The 22,125-nt window shown below is 44.3% G+C and overlaps 1 protein-coding gene across 1 annotated transcript in view; it reads right to left on the reverse strand.

Moving 5' to 3' along the window:
* PEN2 (PTEN 2) overlaps window positions 1–22,125 on the reverse strand; it is a 74,901-nt gene that overhangs the window by 24,278 nt on the left and 28,498 nt on the right. Inside the window, exons 6-9 of the mRNA XM_087678514.1 lie at window positions 18,185–18,361; window positions 17,969–18,055; window positions 17,831–17,895; window positions 17,633–17,709 (exon numbers count right to left, since the gene is read on the reverse strand). Coding sequence (XP_087534640.1) covers window positions 17,633–17,709; window positions 17,831–17,895; window positions 17,969–18,055; window positions 18,185–18,361 — 406 coding nt within the window. The remainder of the gene's footprint in view (window positions 1–17,632; window positions 17,710–17,830; window positions 17,896–17,968; window positions 18,056–18,184; window positions 18,362–22,125) is intronic.

Consider the following 22,125-nt stretch of genomic DNA (forward strand, 5'->3'; position numbering starts at 1 on the left):
GTCTTCCTCTTCTTCTTGTCCACATGGACAAAAGCATCGCACCCAAAGATGCGAAAATGGGACACGGAAGGCTTCTTTCCAAAGAAAGCCTCATATGGAGTCATGTCCTGTAACGCCGAAGTCGGAGAGCGGTTGCGTATATGCACCGCTGTAGCCACCGCCTCACCCCAAAGGAAATGAGGAAGACTCCTATGCTCCAGCATAGATCGGGCCATCTCAATCATGGTCCGATTCGCACGCTCCACCACACCATTCTCTGATGGTGTGTTCGGATGGGAATACTCCACCCGAATACCATGATCCCTGCAAAACTGAGAGAAAAGGTGAGAAGTGAACTCTCCACCGTGATCAGCTCGAACACCACGGACTTTGGAAGTTGTTTGGGTCTCCACAAACACCTGCCACTCACAGAAACGGGAGTACGCCTCGCTCTTGTACTCCAAGAAATAAGGCCACACATAACGACTAAAGTCGTCCACAATCAGCATCAAATACTTGGCCTTCCCAAGGGAGGCCGTGCCCATAGGTCCGCAAAGGTCGGTATGAACCAACTCAAGCGGTGAAGTAGCCCTCCTAGAAGCAACCTGCGGGTGAGGCTGCCTGTGCTGCTTGCCCCTCAAGCAGCTAGGGCACAAAGTGTGAAGAGGAGGGAAATCAGGAAGTCCCTCCACCATCTTCCTCCTAGAAGCCCGGTGAAGAGAATCAAGGTTCAAATGACCATACCGAGCATGCCAGAGCAGCCCAAGCTCATGGGAAGTCCGCGCAGCCAAGGCTGTGAGCGTATAAAGCCCACCCTCCTGTGTACCTATCCAAAGAGCATCACCTGTAGAAGCATCCTCCACTGTGACTGCATCCTGAGTAAAAATGACTCGGGTACCTAACTGAGTAAGACCATGCACAGATAATAGGTTAAAACCCAAATCAGGCACATAGAGAACTTTGGCGGAGGAAGACCGCCGGTCTGAAAACATAGGTAAAGTCCCCACTCCATGAACAGGAACTGTAGAATTGTCACCAATGGTGACTATACCCCCTCTGGAACGAAGATCCTGAAGCCAATCCTGACGGAAGGTCATATGTGAAGATGCTCCACTGTCGACGAGCCAAGGCTTCTCCTGTGTGGTAGAAGCTAGGGCAGTGTCTTCCTCAACAAAGAGATGCACAAACGCAAATTCTGTTGTGGCTGGGGCCGCCTTTGAGTCCTTCTCCTTAGGCTTCAAATGGGGATACTTCTGCCAACACTTCTCCTCGGGATGAGTGCCCTTCCCACAATGGGGACACTTGGGCTTCTTCTCCTTCGCATCCTTCTTATCTTCCTCCTTCTTGTCCTTGGACTTCTCCTTCTTTTGTTTCTTCTTCTTGCCACCACCTGTGGCAGCCGTAAATGCCTTGGTGGAACCACTGGCTCCCACCTCTTTGAGTCGCTCGTCATGCTCCAAGACAAGCGGGGAAAGCTCCTCCCATAGGAGAGTCTCACGGGTTCTCGTAGTGATGAGGCTGGTGTAGAAGACATCATAGCGGGGTGATGGCAGCTGAGTCAACAGAATCATCGCCATATCCTCAGACGATATCAGACGACCAAGAGAGGCGAGCTCGCCTCGCATATCCTCCATCTTCGTGATGTGCTCCTTCATGGAAGAAGAACCATCAAGACTGAGCATCCGCAACTTCTTCTCCAGGGAAATCTTGTGGGCAAATGTCTTGTGCTGATACAAAGATGCAAGCTTTGTCCATACTTCCGCCACGGTCTTTAACCTGTGAACATGTACAAGAACAGAATCATGGAGACTCATAAAAAGAAAGGAACGGGCTCGAGAGTTGAGCCTATCCCATAAGGCTGCACGGTCCATAGAGGTGCCATCGGACGAATCCACGGGGGGTCGGTCGATGGGCGAAGAAACAAGATCCCACAGATCAAAGGTATCAAGGATGCAAGCCACCTTGCATGACCATAGGGAATAGTTGGAACCATCCAACTTGTCTTCCTTCGGAAAGGAAGGGAGAATCGGCACCTGGATAGAGGGAATCAAGGAAGGCATCCGCACAGTTGATGCAGTCTTCACTGAAGAAACCTTCGCAGTAGATGGAACCCTCTGAGATGCATGGACTGAAGAAGGACGAGTGCGAGGAGGGTCATCCCGTTGTCGAACTTCACGATAGTCCCGCCTCCGCTCAGAGGAATGATGAGAAAGAAGCTCATCCTCTGAGTCTTCAAAGCCTGAAAACTGGTAAGACATCTTCCAATCTGCAAAATACCAAAGAAAGTTGTGCCGCTGACGAAATAGGACCAACAGTGTGGTCACCAACCACCAAGATGCAGGCAAAAAGTGCCTACAGCCACCTGGATCTGCAAAACGCAAATAGATCTGATGGCGAACACCAGAAACGAGACCACCAACACCGGGGACTTGCCCAGACAGAGGTCGCCTGCAGGAAAGGAGCAGCCAGGGTAGAAGCGACCTGCAAAACAGCAAAACGCAAGTTGTAGGAGGGTCGCCCTGCAGCAGAGGAGGTCGCCTGGCAGCAAACGCAGGGTTGCTGCGTCACTGGATGACGTGGCAGCCCCTGTGTACAGCAAACGCAGGCTGTACAGCCTTCTGATGCAGTCGCCTGGCTGGAATAGACCTGTTGGCAGCCTCCTGAAGGAATCGCCTGGCTGTTGTGGGACTGTGAACAGCAGCAGTAAGGTATTTCTCTCGTCCTCCATGCTCTCAATCAGGCGATGATACCATGTGAGAGTGCGCAGCGAAAGAAGAACACGAACACAGAGGAGAGGAGAGAGGAAGCAGAGAATGAAGGAAGAAAGTCTGCACTGACTGAGATGAATGCTGAATACACTGGAATGGACAGAACAGTCCCTGCACGCAGCCCGGAGCGTCAGTGAGGGAACTAGGACAGACTGGAAGCAGAGGCAGCACCAATGCCGGAGACGGAGACGGAGGGAGCAGTGCTGAACCTGCAGAGCATGAATGAGATGAATGCTGGACTGACTGGGGGGGCAGCTATAAATAGCCCCCAGCCAGAAAACTGGCCGACCTGGCCAGATCTGGTCCGACTGGCCAGTTCTGGTCCGACTGACCAGAACTGGTCCGACTGCCCAAAATAATGGGCAGTCACCCCAAAAACAGCCCAGATCTGGGCTCTAAAATGCCCAGGGCTACATGCTGACTAAAGCAGACTGAAAACACACTGACAGAGCTCCTCTGTCTCCTGTCAGACTCTGACAGGAGCTCACAACCAGGAGATGACAGACTGAGACTAAATAAGAGCAGGCTAACAAGAGCGGCATCTTCTTCTCATTCATCATGGCATGAGCAGCTTCCTTTCATACCCTCTTCTTATGCTCAACCACTCCATTCTGCTGGGAGTATAGCTGTAGCTAAGCTACCTATGTATACCATTTTCAACCAAAAAATTATCAAACTCATTTGTCACATACTCCCCACCGCTGTCTGATCTCAAGCAAGAGATAGAGCAGTCAAATTCCTTTTCAACCTGCTTTTTAAACTGGTGAAAAACAGCAAACACCTCATCCTTTATCTGTAGAATATACACCTAAGTATGGCGATTGTAATCATCAATGAATGTCACATAGTACTTTAAGCCTCCCATAGATGCATTATGGACTGGCCCCCAAACATCAGAGTGCACTAACTGCAACGGACGTGTACTCTGCCTTACATGCCTGACTAATGGCAACCTCAACTGCTTACCAAACTGGCAAGCATCGCATACATAACCAATTTCTGTGTATTGGAACTTGGGTAAACCTGTAACAACCTGTTTTTTCTACATAATTTGCAACCTTTGCAAATTCACATGTCCCACTCTCTTATGCCAAATTTTCAAATCTCAGACAGTGCCAGAACCATGGGCAAATATGGCTGAATTCAGCTCTGGCAAAGTGGCATCAAGAGTAAACATTATGCCATTCCTGTGACCGCGAGCAATCAACTTGCATCCATTTCCGAACTCTTCAATAAAGCATCCATGCTTATTGAACCTAACTGCAAGTTCTGCTCTGCCATCTGACCGACAAACAGTAAGTTCTTCATTATCGATGGGACATACAGTACATCATGCAAATTTTTCTTTATGCCATCATGAACCACAAGAGGCACTTTGCCTTTATGCTCAATGCTATGCTACGTGTCATCACCCGTGCATACATAGCCATGTGTTTCAGCTACCATGTCAGTGAACCAATCACCGTGAGGAGTCATGTGGTTCGATGCCCCTGAATCAATGTACCATACTGCATCATCAATGGATTTTTTAGTAGCCCTCTCTTTCACATACTACATGGCAAATAGTCTATCTCCTGAAGCATTACCTCTCTGACTGGACGAAGCAAAGTGTCCATGCTATTTGCCCTTCTAATTCCCCTGCTTCTTCCAGTAGTCCTTTGCAATATGACCATACTTTCCGCAATAGTGACAATCCTTATCCTTATTCGGATTGTCAGATAGGCGTTGCTGATGCCAAGAGCCTCTACTACGAAAGCTAAATCTCCCCCTGCCTCTGAAGTTTCCACTTCCTCTTGCATTTGATCCTTGCTGGTTATTATTGCCATAGGATGCATTTTGCTGGCCTTCTCTGCTAGAACCATAGCCTCTACCATGGCTGCCACGGCCCCATTGATTGGAATAAAAAACTATGTCCTTGCTTTTTGTACTACTAAAGCCTGTACCCAAGCCAAGTTTAACCTCCTCATGGATAAGCAATGCAACCAGCTCGTTGAAATCCAACATTTCAGCCCGCATAAACACAGAAGTACCAACAGATGCCAGCTGATCCGCAATGGTCTTGATCTCTGTCACATAATCTTGTATGAACCTGCCCTTTCTTTCCATATTGTTAAATTTCTGCTTTAACTCTATCTTCCTAGCACTTGTAGCAGTGCCATAGTACCTGATCAAAATGTCCCATGCATCCTTAGGAGAGCTGCAATTCATTTTTGCATTACCATGGCATCTGATATACATAGGGACAGCCAATGCAAAACCCTGCGTGCTCTCTCCGTCCATGCTCGATGAGCTCGTAGTTGGTCTTGTGTGGGATGCCTATCACCCGTAGGCAGCTTGGGCTCAGCCTCAGCTCTAGTCACTAGCTCCCAATAGCCTTTCCCTATCAGAAAGTTCTCCATGCGGAACTTCCATATGGCATAATTGTTGTTGTCGAGCTTTTCCCCCACAATCTGGGTAATGTTTTCCGTTCTGTCTACATTTGCCATTTGCAAACTCTGCCTGACTCCCTGTAAACCAAGGCTTTCTGACTGATCGGTTTCAGCCTTCCAATGTAATGACAGTTCTCAGCAACACTTTGGTCAAAACAATTATTCTATTCACTGTATGTTTAGGACAGTTTCAGTCCTGTTTTCAGCAGTAAATTCACTGCAATATACACATTATCTAAGCTTCCAAACTTGTCCAAACATGTTCCAACATGTATACTCTTAGTTGAGCATCAACACTTAAGCATTGTGATCATAATAGTAACACAAGCTTCTCGTATTCATGTAAAAAAAACTTTCATCAATCTGAAATTGCAGAGAATTGCAGTATTCAGCACAACCTTATTTCACAGTTTGTGCTCATAGCAACTCAAATAGCAAGGCATGATCATATAGCAGCATACACGCATGTATGAGCATCAAGGCATGCTACAGTGAGCTATTTCCAGTTTTGAAGAAAAAACAACCTATCCAGACTTCTTTACAGCATATGACATGCAACTATTCTTTCAAGTTGTTTACCCAAATATTCAACCACATAAGTTGCATGACAAGTTCAATGCCAACATTTGTGCTCAGCTTCCAAGTTCTATTCCTTCTTGCATTAATCACTGAATATGGATGGACATTTCAGATTCTAATCATGTCACTCTCTTGAATTGTAGCCATTAACCTCTAACAGGCTTGCAATGATGCCAACCAACTATTGACACATATACCCATTGTAGACAAAGAGAACCTTGATTTATTGACAGCAGTGCTGCCCATACATTGGAGACAACACAAGTACTACCTCCAGAATGCAAACAGTGTATTCTCAGAAGGTATTCAGCCCTCAAAATGATTCATAAACTCCAAGCAAGCATGTTGTTACAGCTCACAGCCTGATCACTGACTTAGCATTCCATTAATAAACATGGGCTCTCAATCTCATGCCAAAGGACTCCATGAACCAGTGCCTTGCTCCCAAGGCATAGTACCATTCATACTCCAGTCAGATTCAGCTCTGAAAACATATACATTTCAGTCCATAACCTTGGTCAATGCATGTGACATACCACTCAAGCATTCTTGCTTGACAAGCATTGTACTTTCACCCCTCACCAAGAATCAGATAACTCATACATTGCAGATCTGGATTACTTCTGAACTAGGTGTCCAATCAGCCCAAGAAGCACCGATTTGCCCTTGCTTGGCCCTGACTTTAACAAGCATACACAAGTGCTCTATCTTCAACCATTAGCTCCTCTTCAGAAGATCACAAGATGCAATCAAGTATTATCACAGTTCAGTTGTTGCTGTCCACATTGGTAAACAGGAGAAAGAACAGGCGCCATCTCTGCATTCAGATCACGCAATGAACCAGAAACCAGGCACACTATATGCCATCCAGACTGGTCACGCTTCTGCAGTCCACACTGATGTCTCTCTGCTCCAGACTGGTCATGCTTCTGCAGTCCACACTAATCCTAGCTGCCCACGTTGCTGTCCACACTGATCTCGCTGGCCAGGAATGCCAGGTTGGTCCTTAACTAATCAACACTCAACACTGTGGACTCCCTTGAATGCCTCACAGGCACTGATGAGAAAATATCTCAACTACATACCACTTACTCGAGATTTCCATTGACTGCAGTCCATATTCAGCTCCCGATTATACTTGCTCTCAGCCAAAACCACGCTCTGATACCATGATGCAAGTGTGAGAAGATTTGGAGCCAACAGTGTAGAGCAGAGAGCTCTCACACACCCTCTATCATTATTGTCAGTCATAACTCAAAAGAGTACAACCTAAGGTCACACTAGGACCATTCACACCAAAGACGGTCACACTAGAACCATTCACACCAAAGACAGCTAAGTAGAGCTTGAAGTCTAACACTCCCAAGCTCGGGGTGAACCTGTTTGGCTCTATGGCTAGGAGGTCAGTCTGCAAGTCTCTTTTATTGTCAATGTGGCTTGTGTTCTGTCTTGTGTGCAAGTTGGGTCCTAGGGGAACGTTTCAAGATGGCTACCAAGCAATGTCTCGATTCTATGGTCTAATGTACAATGAGATGGCGAATCCAACATTATTATTTAAAGAAATTGAATTATATTGCAAGTCAAATGATTGAACTTTTTCTATAAAGTTAATATGAGTAACAACATCTGAGATCAGAAAAACATCTACCGAGTTCCAAAGCCAATATCATATGTATATTAGTTTCTGTGATCCTGGAGGGCAAACAACCCTCAACCACATGATAGCGACTATCAAGTTTAAAAGACAGTACATGAGTTTTATAGTCAATGTACAAAGAGGAATATCTATCAAAAAACAATGGCATGCCAAGAAAGAAGACTCATCAGTCAAAAATTTAGGACCTCATGGTATTGTTGAATCGAAAGATCCAAGGTCAACACCATCCCAACGATCCATCGTAGGGCTCTTTAAATAACGAACATGAAAAGCTCGATCAATGGCTAAAAGGTCATGTGGACCAAACACAATATTATTTATGGAGCAACTATTACAACTACCCACATTAACAAAACAATCTTTTAATAAAAATTCAAAAGAAATACTTGGAGTCTCTACAATATTTATCAAAGCCTTTAAAGTAGGCTTCGTATTCTTATTTTGGTAACACTCTCTATTGATGCGAAAGTGACCCGCCGTTTGAGGGCAAGCAAAACCAACAACCCTTGGAGCACTCCTCAATACAAGTCAAGCTAGAGACAAAGTAGCACTACTTATGCAGATGCTCGGCGTACTGTAATATCGGAGGGCGCTTCCGTGGCTTGTTCAAAGACCGATTTGGGCCACTATCTAGGATTAAGGATCTTCTAGATCAGAGATGTCTCGGGCTCTTTTTATTGGAACTACCCTACCACAAAGACCATCTCCCTTATGATTACTCGTTGGATAAATTCTAAACACCTGCTCTTTGCTCGCGATCTACACACTTCTTCTACATGATGATCTCTTACAAACCCAATAATAGAGATATGGAGCCACACACCAACATGCAATCAAGGAGTTCTATAGAGCATCAACTACTCTCTCCACCAGGGAGTCCTCCTTGGAACCGACTGACAGCCCTACCATGGGAAACCACCTTAGACACAACAATGGAGAGATGCATAGCATGTCACCCATGTCGAGTTGGTCCATGCCCTCATAGAAGGAACCATTTGCAAATACAAAGAATACTACACTGTCACAAGGGAACCCTACCTCACCGCTTGAACCTCTCTATGCTAGACAAACCCATTCGAGATATCCTGAGATGAGAGTGCTTCTTGAGCAGCTCCACACTATATTCGGATAAGCCATCATTTTGTATTCATCTAGTATTGTTCATTGTTTAATTTTCATTTAGATAGTCATAACATTAGACGCCAACAATTTTGGGACATGGGAAAGTTCCCTAAATTTTCAAATGTAGCATTTTGATCTAAGCCGATTTGGCCTTCTATAGCCGTTAATATAATTCTCTCTCTCTCTCTCTCTCTCTCTCTCTCTCTCTCTCTCTCTCTCTCTCTCTCTCTCTCTCTCTCTCTCTCTCTCTCTCTCTCTCTCTCTCTCTCTCTCTCTCTCTCTCTCGGGTATGCGCTGACAGGGAGCTGACATGACGGGGAGCTGGCGCCTGGAGTGACGAGGAGCTAACGCGACGGGGAACTCGCACGACGGGCGTGACGTGGCGGGCGTGACGCTAGCGTGTGTGACGGGCGTGACGCTGGTGTGGCGGGCATGACGCTGATGTGACGGACGAACGCTGACACAACAGGTGTGACGAGCCGGATGCAGACAAGACAGACGTGACACCAACACACGTATCTAACAGAGCAGTGTACTCTGACGAATGAAGTCTGGCGAATGTAGGTTGACGAATGCACTGTGACGAACGGACTGTGGCAGCAGCGATGAATGAATGCTGTGGCAGCAGTGACGGATGTACTGTGGCAGCAGTGACGAATGCAGACACTCTCCCAGATTGCACTTACTCTCTCAGACTGACATAAATGCAAGCACTGTGAATGTACTGTGGCAGCAGTGACGAATGTAGACACTCTCTCAGATTGCAGATACTCTCTCAGACTGACATGAATGCAGACACTGTGAATGTACTGTGGCAGCAGTGACGTATGCATACACTCTCAGATTGCAGACACTCTCTCAGACTGACATGAATGCAGACACTCTGAATGCACTGAGATTGCAGATGTACTCAAACTGATGTGAACTTTGCATGCTATGTGGACTGGAAACCTGCGTGATTTCAGACTAACGCACATTAACATTTCATGCAACAGTCATATCTTATGATGCAGTCACATTGACAGTCTATGATATACTGTCTCTAGTTCATGCTAGAGTGATATTTATGTCACTGGTTTACTACTCTACTCAGACTGTAAACAGTTTTATGCTATAGCGCACACTATAATTACGATGGAAGAAACTGACAATGAAGGAATCACAAAACCAACCATGGAGACAATGTTTCATACACCGCCAAAGAACATGAGATACAGAACCTATGGGCGTAAAACCCGAGATTGGAATGTCTCTCCAGGGTCGAGTAGATATGGGAAGACATCCCGCAAAATTAATGAAACACTATATGAGGAGATGTTGACCATACTCCGTGCTGAAATATGTACCATGAGGAAGGAAATGGAAAAGGACATACAAGAATAGGTTCGAGCTGAAATGATGGAAGAACTAAAAAAGGAGATGCAACAAACATTGGATGCACTCATGGCAGAGAAAGACTCATTGATCTCTAATCTACAAGAAGAACTAGAGGAATGCAAAAAGAAACTGGACGCACAAAAGGAACCACAAACCACACTGGAACTACAAAAAGAAATGGATGTTTTAAAAAAGGACATGCACACCTATGCAAGTGTGGTGGAAGGCACCCAAAAGAAAATGGAGAATGTTGAGAATACCGTCAAAGAAAATGCAGAATGGATAGATGTGCCAAAAAAAACGAACAAAGGAATGCATGGCAACAAAGTGGAAGTCATGAATGCCACCTTGGAAGAAGAGGCAAAAAGACGGGCACACGCACTCCACGTAGGAGTGATTGGACTAGATGAGAAAAGCTCCCCAATTGAAGATGCTACAGCTCTTGCCACCAAAATTGGAGCTACAAATGTACCCATCATTGGGGCTTGGCGAGTCGGGAAGGCTGACACAAAAACAAAAGTCCTCATCTTGAAGTTTGGAGACCTGGAAAAGAAGAGAACCTTCCTCTCCAAGAGGATCGCTCTCAAAGGAGAAAAGATCTATCTAGATGAAGACCTCACCCCAGCCCAGTTAGCCCACAGGAGGGAAAATATGCCACATGTTCTAGAGGCACGGAAAGCAGGTAAATGGGCTGTATACAGAGATGGAAGAGTCATCATCACAGAGAAAAGAACGGCATGACGGTGCGCGGCCTATGAGACCCTGAAGTTCACACTGTGGAATTGCAATGGCTCCCTTAAGACAGATGTAGGTTATTTTGAGGATACTTTCAAAGGTATAGACATTGCTATGTATACTGAGACACATCAATGTAAAGACAGCCGTTTACCTAATGTATATGGGTATAGATGGGAAAGTGTATATCGCCCTCAACCTAGACGGCCTGGAGGGACGAGGGGATCAGGAGGCATGGCAATTCTATTTAGAGAAGAGCTCTGAGATACAGTCCAAGTGGCACATAGAGATGTAGAGGCAAGATACATGTGGATTAGGTTACGTACAAGCAGAACTCGAGACATGTATATTGCCATATGCTACTTTCCCCCTGCATACTCTAAGTTTGCCCCTAAAGAGACATCCCCGTATACACCACTATATGAGGACATAATGGGATACATGAGAATTGGGGATGTTCTACTAGCAGGAGACTTTAATGCACGCACAGGAAACAACCAATCTGCTTTCTTTGACACTAGTGATGAGATGTTCAGAGATATTGCATTACATGAAGTGGGATTAGCTAGATCAGCCCAAGATAGAGAGATAACAGAATATGGATCACACCTACTGGCACTGGGAAGTGCACATGGTTTGGCCATCCTTAACGGGCTACCACAGTGGCCAAGATCTAATGGCTTCACATGTTGGAATAACAAGAAAGAGTCAAGCATAGTGGACTATTTGATTGGATCACCCAACTTGCTACCTGACATAAAAAGTTTTGAAATCTCAGACAGACCAATTGGATTAGTAGCAGACCATGCTATTCTAGCTTTCACAATGCAATATGGGCATATACCTGAACACTTCACGCATGCCTGTGATATTCTGGCACCAACACTGGCTCACATCTTTAATAGGGCAGTTTGTGAGGGATTTCCAACCTGTTGGTCAGACCATATTATTGTGCCGCTCTTTAAGAGTGGAGACCCCGCGCTACCTAGTAACTACCGAACTATCATGATTGGACACATGCTGGCCAAGATATATGGCTCTATCGTGGAACAAGCATTGAGTGAATGGGCCGAGATGCATGGCCTGAGGTCAAAAGGCCAAGCTGGCTTCAGGAGGGGATATACAACTCTAGACCATATCTTTACGTTGATGGCAATCATCGAAGAAGGCAAGGCATTCAAGAAAAAGATCTATTGCTGTTTTGTGGACTTTCGCAAGGCCTTTGACACAGTGCCACGTGCTAGACTCATGAGAAGAATGCAAAACATTGATGTGCCCGTAGAGATACAGTGGAGTATCTATGCCCTAATGAGACAGTGACAGGCAGAGTACGAACACTTGAGGGCATCTCAAATACAGTCAATAGCACCATTGGGGTGAAACAAGGCTGTCCACTTTCACCGACACTCTTTGGGCTGTATATAGATGAAATTTCAGAATATGTGGATAGGACCAGCCTAGCTGGAGTGCTGATACCATTACTGCTTTATGCCGATGATATTGTACTTATATCTGACTCACCTGAGGGACTAAATAGACACTTGGATGCATTATCAGCTTTTTGCAGAGATAGAGATCTTAAGGTAAACCTTGGGAAAACTAAAGTTATGGTATTTAACACTTCAGCTGCTTGGGTGACAAGAGCTAAGCACCAGTTTACTTTTGACAAAGAGCCAGTGGAGATGGTTAGGCAGTAAGTTTATTTGGGGGTCACATTGAAAGGACCACAGTTCTCTTAGAGAGAGACATCAGAGGCTCGTCTGGTAAAAGCATATGCAGCCTTAAGTGCATTGGAGAGACAATGTGCTCACATACAATTTCATGAGCCGCGCACCAAACTGTGGCTTTTGGACACCCTGGTTACACCCACACTCCTATATGGGGCAGCTATTTGGGGTCCGAGTCTCTTTCACACGAGGAGACAGCCTTTGGGGGACCAGGATGGACCAGAGAAGGAATACTATGACGGATGGGAGCATATGGAAAGACCACTGGTCATGATGATCTCACGCATGATACGAGCGAAGAGCTCGACCCCACATGAGATTATCAGAGCTGAGTTGGGAGCATCACCCATGGTGGCTGAGGCCTTGGTCCAGGCAGTGACTTTCATACATAGACTATGGGAGCTCCCCCAAGATAGATACCCACAGCTAGCCCTGGCCTCTTCTAGACAACTAGCAGCAGACGGTGACAGACACTGTTGGTATGCTCAGATGAGTACATGGATGAGTCTACATGGGCTGCAGATTGACAGACTACCCCCCTTCGACTAAAGACCTGGATCCGACCCCCCTCCCCCCATGGCACGAGGATGGCACACTACCAGACCCACTTCCTTCAGGTATCTGACGATGGTTTCATCACCCGACCCAATTACATGGACATACAACTGCCTCATGGACTACGCACAATTATTGGTCAGATCCGCACCTTATCCAACCACCTGAGGATTGAGACAGGCAGATGGGAGGGTATACAGACAGAAGAACGCATATGCCCACTATGCGACAGAGAGCCAGAGACAGAGGAACACTACATCTGCCGATGCACTGTATATTATGACATACGAGGTAGATACCACTGTCTGTTTCGAGAGGGTTTTGGACCCCTGAGACGGATCATGCAGTTTGAGGATCAGAGATGCTTGGGATTTTTCCTCTTGGAGCTCCAAAGGCACAGAGCAACAATTCTACGGAGTAGGAGGCCCCCACAGCTCGGCTCACATAAACAAAGAGCAGTCACTGACTTTTTCATTGATACACGACAGAGTATGGCAGATACCACTACTACTGCCACACAGCCTACAGGAGTACATCATCATTGGACCTCATCCTCTGTAGGTGTCCCTTTGGATAGAGCAGTGGCACTTAGCCAGTCTAGACGCCCACATCCACCCGGACAAAAGCCTAGACATCCACACCATAGACAAATTAAAGCCATCATTGAGCGCCACAAGAGACAGATGCCGAGACGCCTCAGCCATGCAGAGATACACCTCCCTAGAGAACAGACATATCATTGATGGAGAGTTTTCCTTTCTCTACTCTCACTTTCAAATCACTGACATGTTTCCCTTTTATAGGACACTATTTCATTTCTTTTTCAGTCTTATAGGCATGTTTTTCATCTTTTTTCTCATTCCAGATGAGAAACACACCATCATTGTATGTATTGCTTTGGTCTCATAGGCCACATTGGCCTTTTAGAGACGTTAATATACTCTCTCTCTCTCTCTCTCTCTCTCTCTCTCTCTCTCTCTCTCTCTCTCTCTCTCTCTCTCTACACACACACCCCCCAAATTATACATTCTATTCTAACTTAACATGAAACCACTACTAAAAACAATGTTAACATAAAAACAAACACTAAATGTTAAGCGTGCAATAGCATTTAATGTTAATTTAACATTTAAATTAATGATGGCGTTAATATTTAATGTTAACTCAATTGTCAAGAGAAAAAACTCTGACACCCATACAGGTCGAGGTTTTAGCTATTGACGACCATCTACCATAGCCTCGTAATGGTAGCTCCCTAGACTCCAATCATCAATACTCTGAAAATCCCTAAGCAAATACATCACCCCAACATAAAAACACGGTCACGAGTTCCAAAAAAGAAACATACCTTGTTATACCCACCACCAATACTATGTGTCCCTCATGTACGCCTCTCCTACTAGCAATGTCCCATACCTTGTCATACCCACCACCAATACTATGTGTCCCTCGTGTACGCCTCTCCTACTAGCAATGTCCCATGCAATCCTAATGAAATAAAAGCATACTTATTTGGCCTGAACCATCACAATTCTATGAGTGAAAGTGGTTTTATGCACGCCATTGGACCTCACGCCCAATTATAGGTTAACACTCTAATACCAATGAAATGTTTCCCTAGGACCCAGCCTGCACAAGAGATATGACACAAGCCATATTCACCAATACAAAGGACTAGACAACAAACTCACCTCCCAACCACAAAGCCAAATGGGCTCACCCAAATGCTTAGCACCTAGCAACACTCAAGTCACAATCACATCCCAAAAGTTGCCATCCCATACCACCAATCCACACTATTCTATTGTACAAATGTGTTGGCCAATAGGCCAAGAGTCCAACAATGGTGATCACACAATGATGTTGCACAAGAGGACCTTGAGTTCTATAAAAAGAACTGAACTACCCTAACCATGAAGTGTGCTTAGTGCTTATGCACTAAATCACTTTGAAACCATTGTGACCAATACTGCTAGTGCCCATCCGGATGTCCAAGAACGTAACATATAGGATCAAACAACAACATTTGGCAGTAGGTGACCACATATTCGGGATGTGGTAGTTGATGACAATTATAATGGCTGTCTAGACACAGCATCAACTGACCTTCTTTATTTCTTCACAATAAAAGTTAGAACTTTCTCTCTCCTCAGCATTCTCTCTCAACCTCGAGCCATTTCTCACATTTCCTCAGTAGTTCCAACAATTTCAGCCATTGGGGGCAGATTTTGAAGAATCTCTGCTATAAACCCAAATTTACAGCAAAAATCAGGGTTTGACAGCCACTCCGGAAGTGTGCTCAGATTTGTAGACCCATGGCTTGAAATTTCAGCAACTAAAATTAAGGAATTTCAGGAAATTCAAGAGGCCAACCAACAAATCGTGACTTGAGGTTACATTTGTCATCCAAGGAGCACCATAAAGGCCAATTCCCTTAGCAAACCAAAGGGCAAATCAGTTTGAAGGCTTACTCATCATTTGTGACTACAAGAGGCAACTAGAGAGCAAAGGAGATTCAAGGAATCTCAATGTATTCCATCCAAATTGCAATACAAGATAAAGAAATACCACAAGGGGTGACAATTTTGGGGACAACAAGTTGTTCATTGTCCATGATTGAGTGGTAATGTTCCATCTTCAATTTATGTGAATTTTACTATTTTTATAATCTGTGTAAATCAGGTCATTACCACCCTTTCCCCAAAAAGGAGGCTGATTTCAAAAGACATTCCAACCAGAACCCCCAATTCCCCCTTGTTTTGGGTCACCAAAATATTGAAGGTTCAAGGCAAACATTAGGGCAAATGTATTCAAACATGCATGTCTTATTTCTAGCCCCTGAAAATATTAAATTCAGCATCAAATCTTAAGGCAAATGTGTGTCAAGGATTAGAGTTCATGGACAGCAGGTTAAAAGGTCTAAACTATTTCAATTTGACAATGAATTGGAGCTACATTGGTTACAGCAAAGCTCTATAATAGTTGAACAATTAGGATCGAGGCCTTATTCAACAAATTGGAGTGCTGACCTAGAGCATTCCTTAAGATCAAGAGAGCATAGCACTTTTACTCCTTGTCAAATACACTCGACTATCTAGTGATCGCTTCATGTGCATTATGTTCACCCAAGGCACTACATGCTGACTCTATACCTACTTTGGGACCTATAGTGATCAATGTTCTAGACACTATGCATGTTGTTAAGCAGTTGTATATGGATACTTACTTTGGCACTAAGTATACTACTTTTGGAGTAATTGTGATCTGAACTACACTTGTGGACATGCATACGGTGAAGCAGCTGCACATGTTGCTTGGGTCATTTCTTATGTCACATGTCAATGTACCGTTCCAATATGTCTTTGGCTTATACACACATGCAATTGGGATCAATTGTCAGGTTTTAAAATGGTTACCAAAATGATAAATGGGCTTAATGATTTGATTAGAACGACCTTTGAATCCGGTATCCCTAGCTCTTGGTGCAATGACCATTGCATTAGATTGAAAGATTTGACACCAGGTATCCAGTGGACGAGTGAACAAGCTATGTGATACAAAGACGAGGCAAAAGAAACAAGATGCAACGTTAAACTTCCATTAAATTGAAAGTCTACATCTTAGAACTAAGTTACATTGAAAATTTTTCCCAATAAGTAGCTCAGTTAAGAGAGCTAGACAACTAGGGTCCAAGAATCAATCTCTTTCTTCTCCTTTCTCTCTTTTGGATTGTGCAAGCTCTATTTTACAACAAATCAATGTTAACCATGAAACAATATAAGTAGTAAAAGCAATCAATAGAAGACAGTAAATGGTAAGGTGGAGATAGCAAAAGGCCGAAAGACAATAAAAGCACAAATCTAGCAAAGGTGTAAGGTGCCAAGAATATATTAGAAATTATCTCTTTCAACCACAAGCACGTAATATTTTCCGGTTGATACTGCAATGGTGTAATTTTTTGTCATATTATTTTGAGAGCCGGCTCAACAACCATGCAAATTGTAATATTTCCCAATATCGGAAAGAAAGACCCACAAGACACAAGTACTAGCTTCCATTCACTTCCAGACAATTGGTCAATGTAATCTAAATATCTATGAATAAGGCGAGAAAGGCTAGTCAAGAGTCAAAAAAGAGAATCGAATGTCCAACTTTGAGTCGAAACCCAAAACCAAAACCCTTTGTATGAAAGCCAAAAAGTGAATGGATAAGCTCATTCTTGTGGTCTGCAATCTTGAGAGAGCTCTCTTCTTGCTTCTTGCTTCTACCTTCTTGCTTGTGTAGAGAGAGTGTGAGAGAAGGGGAGAGGGAGTGTGAAGGACCAATGTGAGAAGCTTCCTCTTTTGTTCCCTACCTCTTCTTTTTCTTCTTCATGAGGCAAGCTTGGAGTGATCATGGATATAGCAATTGAGTGTGCTTCAAGGGCATCACTTGAATCGTGAAGCCTTCCGGATAGGCTACAACAAGGAGATAAATCCATGGGTTCAATATGGTATGCATGAAAGTGTGCAATGGTTATATGAGAGGGGCCACCTCTGCTGAAACGCTTGAAATAATAAGCGTCCGTCAACGATTGGCATATTCAGAACAGTCCTTTCTAAAGCATGTGCTGCACATAGTCTTTTAATCATAGTGCTTTCAGACAGTGCATGGTTGCAAAAAAATTGTACAGGTTCAAAATTAGCATAATTGGATCTTACATACCACTGTGATCTGATATTGTTATGGAGGGCCGAATCCAGTAAGGGCACTTGTGCAAGCGAAAGCCTCTTAGCACAACCCTGAACATAGAGAAAGAAGCTTGTTTGAAGCATATTGTTCAGTTCTAAGGATACCAAACCTTCACACTATACAAACACTACAATAAGATTTGCAGGTGAAAGATAAAAGCTAAAGGCTTACTTTCTACCCATAGGGGTCTCGCCATTGCAGTTCCTTAGAACTCTCTCAAAATATTTTACATACCGCTGTACCAATCAAAGTGTATTGTATTAAAACCAATGCTTTAGATATATATAAATTCAGAGCAAGCACACTCACCAACTGACTAGGAAGAATCAGACCCTTCCCATCAACACATCGTTTCTTGTTGTAATAAGCAATTGACTCCTCGGCAGTAGGAAAAAACTTTAGTGTTTGTGCAAAACAACGGGAATGGTTAGCATTTGCCTACAAATAGAGCAATTAAGGTTGCCAATAAAGACGTCAATCATTTGTTAAAGGCAAAAATGGGTAGAGAGAGCAAGGCATAAAAACCTTGAGATATAGAAGCAGAGACGATATCATGAGACCTGTCCTAGCCTTTCCTGCTTTACAATGCACAACCACCACATTTTCTAGATCTGCCTTAAGCCATGAATACGAACTTTGGCAGAAAGCTGCCACGAGTTGTAATGGTGGACAATTATGATCATCAAAGGGAAAGCACGCCACCTGTGGATTCAAAGCATAATCAATCCAACAAAAAAAAAGGCATCACAGAACTTCTTTTTACATAAGCCTATGCCCATGTTCTTCAGCAGAACCGTCCATCAACTGGACAATGTAATCACTATCATAAAAAGAAATACCCTCACTGATTCTTCATTCTTAGAAGATGGAAACTTAAGTAGAGACCAAAAATTTCCGCAATTTTTGAAATGGACAATGTTAAAGTCTAAAGTGGACAAAATTTTTCTACATGAGAGGTTACTAGAACTTCTATTCACAAACATCATTCTAACCACAATCAAACAACACCCACTTGCACTTTAGACAAAGTGGTAGATTTATCTAGGAAACAGAAATGCATAAAAATCTAGGAAACAAAAAAACCTCACACCCAACACCAACTACCTATGATCCTTATGAGCTAAGCAATTGTGTATGATATTTTACCTTTTGCTTCAATCACATATTGGTACCCACACTTATAGAGGGGACAATTTTCTTACAAGGGAAAACAGCTACTCATAAGCTCAATACAAAAGTACTGCCTACATGAGCACCTAAACACCTGCTTAGGCTTGCCCCCTTCATAAAAGCTGTTTATTGTGGTGCTGCTTTAACGGAATCTAGCTCCATATTTGTGTAGGCATTAATAGTACCCTTCAGTAGGGCAGCACCCCAGCCACTGTAAAGTGTGCTTAATGACAGGCCATATGTGACACTACAACACCAATAGGTCATAGACTGTTTAGTAATGCTCGATTAACATGATGACATAGTTGCCTCCGTATGTGGTACGAAACAGTCTGTACGGTACGGTACGAATTCGAACGATTTCGTATGTTAAAACAGGCCTGTTTGGGCCACCTGGCCTAAGCGTCCTTATTCCGCGTGTCCTACGCCCCCACGTCCCGCGTTTCGTGCACTGTTGCACTTTTTAGGGGGGTGGGAAACCTTGGATACCTCATCCCACCCCCTTTTCCAAATTCCAGCCATGCAAAAGGTGCTCCTCTTTGGATTCCTTCCAGCTTGCAGGCTGCAGCCCTCTCTTTGGATTCTTTCTCTCTTTGACTATTTGAACTTTGAACTTTGACCCTTCTCTCATTTACAAAAGGTGCTCCTCTCCTCCAAGGCTCCATGCTTCCACACCAATTCAGCAAACACTTACAAGTTACCATTCTCATCTTCCTCTCTTGGATCTTGATTCTTGAATGGACTTGTGATTTGTCATTCTCAAATCTCACCTCCCATCCCCTCTTTCCCACACCCTATCGAAGCATTTGCCATTCTCAAATCTCATCTCCCATCCCCTCTATCCCGCACCCTATCGAAGCATTTGCTGTTGCCCAACCTATTATGAGGTCCATGGTCATTTCCACTGTCTCTTTAGAGATGGATTTGGACCACTATCCAGAGTCATGGATTTTACCAATCAGCAATGCCTTGGCCTCTTTCTTCTTGAGATACGATGGCTTCGTGACATGCGCCTCACGAGTACAGCTGCTTCAGGACATGGAGGACCTTCACAGAGGCACCTCACAGACTTCTTTGCAAAGGAGACTCAGAAGACTTCAATACAGTTACAACCACAATCCACACGAGAGCCTCTCTTCCCGCCACATCCACACACAGACAAGGCATACTGATTGATCAAGTTGTTCAGCTTAGCCGATCCAGACGTCCTAAGCCTCGACACAAACACCAACGACACCTTCATAGGCGGATACAGGGGATTATTGCTCGGGCTAGAGCTAGGTCCTCCATACCCACATGAGATTGTACCATTTGGAGCTATTTGTTACTAGATAGAGCTCTATGTTTTACACAGCCAGAGTTAGTTTTCTTTCTTATTTTGCTTTGTACTACATACATATTTTGCCCAGACAGTTGTACCATCATACACATGATTGTAACTCATGGTCTCATAGGTCATTTTGGCCTTTTTTAGACGTTAATATACCATTTCATTTCTCACTCTTGCTCTTTCAACTTTACCCCAACCATCGGGCCTCTCAAGTCTCCCTCCCTTTCAACTTTCAAGACTCAAGTTTCAAGAGTCGAGACTCTCTCTCTCTCTCTCTCTCTCTCTCTCTCTCTCTCTCTCTCTCTCTGTGGCCTCTTTATCCGTTATCGGCACCATGACTCGTAAGAAGCACAAGGACTACAATTTGCATGCGATCCATGTGGAGAGGGACACAAAGAAATCCAACTCCCACCATTGGACATACAAGTATTATGGGAAGCGCTACAAGTGCTGCAACTCGGCTTCTCCAACATCTTTCCAAGACACGCGGGTGGGTGGGGGGGGGCGGGGGGGGGGGGGGGGGGGGGGTCAAGCTACTCCATGCAAGGAGATCCCTCAAAACATTGCGGAGGAGATTCTCGCCAAGATGAGAGGGAGGATCCACAAGAGGAGGAGGAAGTGGCTTATCGGCACCAACTCCTATGCCTACTAACGAGGAAGCATCCAATGTGGACGTATCTTCAACTGATGCGGGAGAGACCTCTGCCATTGGTGGTGGGGGCTCTGCATCCGCTCTGGTAAAAGACAAAGAGTGGAGACTCATGCGGTGCCAGAGAAACAATTGTCTCTCTCTCAAGCTCACGCTCATGTGCATGGATCAGTTGCCTGTCTTAAAGAAAGGCAACAACTTGGGGACATTGAAATTGCACGCATGGTGATTGAGTGCAATCTTGCATTCAATGTCCTAAAGCAAGAGCAATAGAAGAAGATGGTAAAAGGCATTGCCAATGTGGGTCCATGTAAAGGATGGACCGTTGTCATATACAACGACAGGAGGACGAGAAAGATTGATGAAGAGAAGGAGAGGATTGATAGAGCCCTTGATCCTATTCCGACTGCATGATAAAATATGGTTGCACCATTCTCACCGACAGATGGAGTGATCATAAGAAACGGGGCATCATCAACATACTCGTCTCATGTCCACTCGGCACTTACTTTTTGCGGACCATATATATCGGCAAGAGAGGGAGAAAAACGACAGACGCATTCATCTACTGCCATATTCGACAAGCTATCATTGAGGTATGTATTGCAATTTGTGTTTTAAATTTGTTTCACTTTCTTTTATTATGATAATATCATGATTCATAATTGAAATTTGATTTATATATAACTTGTAATTTGTAAATTGTGGTTGTAGGTGGGACCCTCAAATATGGTGCAAATTGGTACCGACAATGCATCAAATTGTCGGCGCATGGGTCGTTTGATTGAGGCCGAGTTTCCTACGATTGTGTGGATTCCATGTGCAAGTCATTGTTTGGACTTGCTCATGGAGGACATTGGGAAGCTCAAGTGGGTGAAGAGGGTGGTTCGCAAAGCTACATCAATTGTCACATTTTTCACGGTAAGGTAAAGATGCTTGTGATGTATCGTGGGCATAGCACATTGGAGTTGAAGAAGCCTTCTTCAACTCGCTTTGCTTGCATCATGTGGTTATTGCTTAAGCGCCTTTATGAGGTACAATCAGCCTTGCGTCACAAACAATGGTGTCCACTCTATGGAATGAGTGGGATAAGTATGAGACAGAGGAGGCCAAAGCCATGCAATGCTTATGCCTTAATGAGCAGTTTTGGCAAAAAGTCCGTGTCGTTGTCATGTCGTGACTCCCTTTTATAGGGTGTTACATATAAGTGATTGCAAGGGGTCCACCATGGGCCTTCTCGTTTACTTCTTTAGAGCAATATTGATAGAGACACGTGCTTGTACAGTGATCATAGAGACACAGCGTGCACATGTTTTA

The sequence above is a fragment of the Lygodium microphyllum genome, chromosome 5 (assembly GCF_053477565.2).
Source record: "Lygodium microphyllum isolate KBCC chromosome 5, Lygodium_microphyllum_v1.1.10, whole genome shotgun sequence".
Classification (NCBI taxonomy): Eukaryota; Viridiplantae; Streptophyta; class Polypodiopsida; order Schizaeales; family Lygodiaceae; genus Lygodium; species Lygodium microphyllum.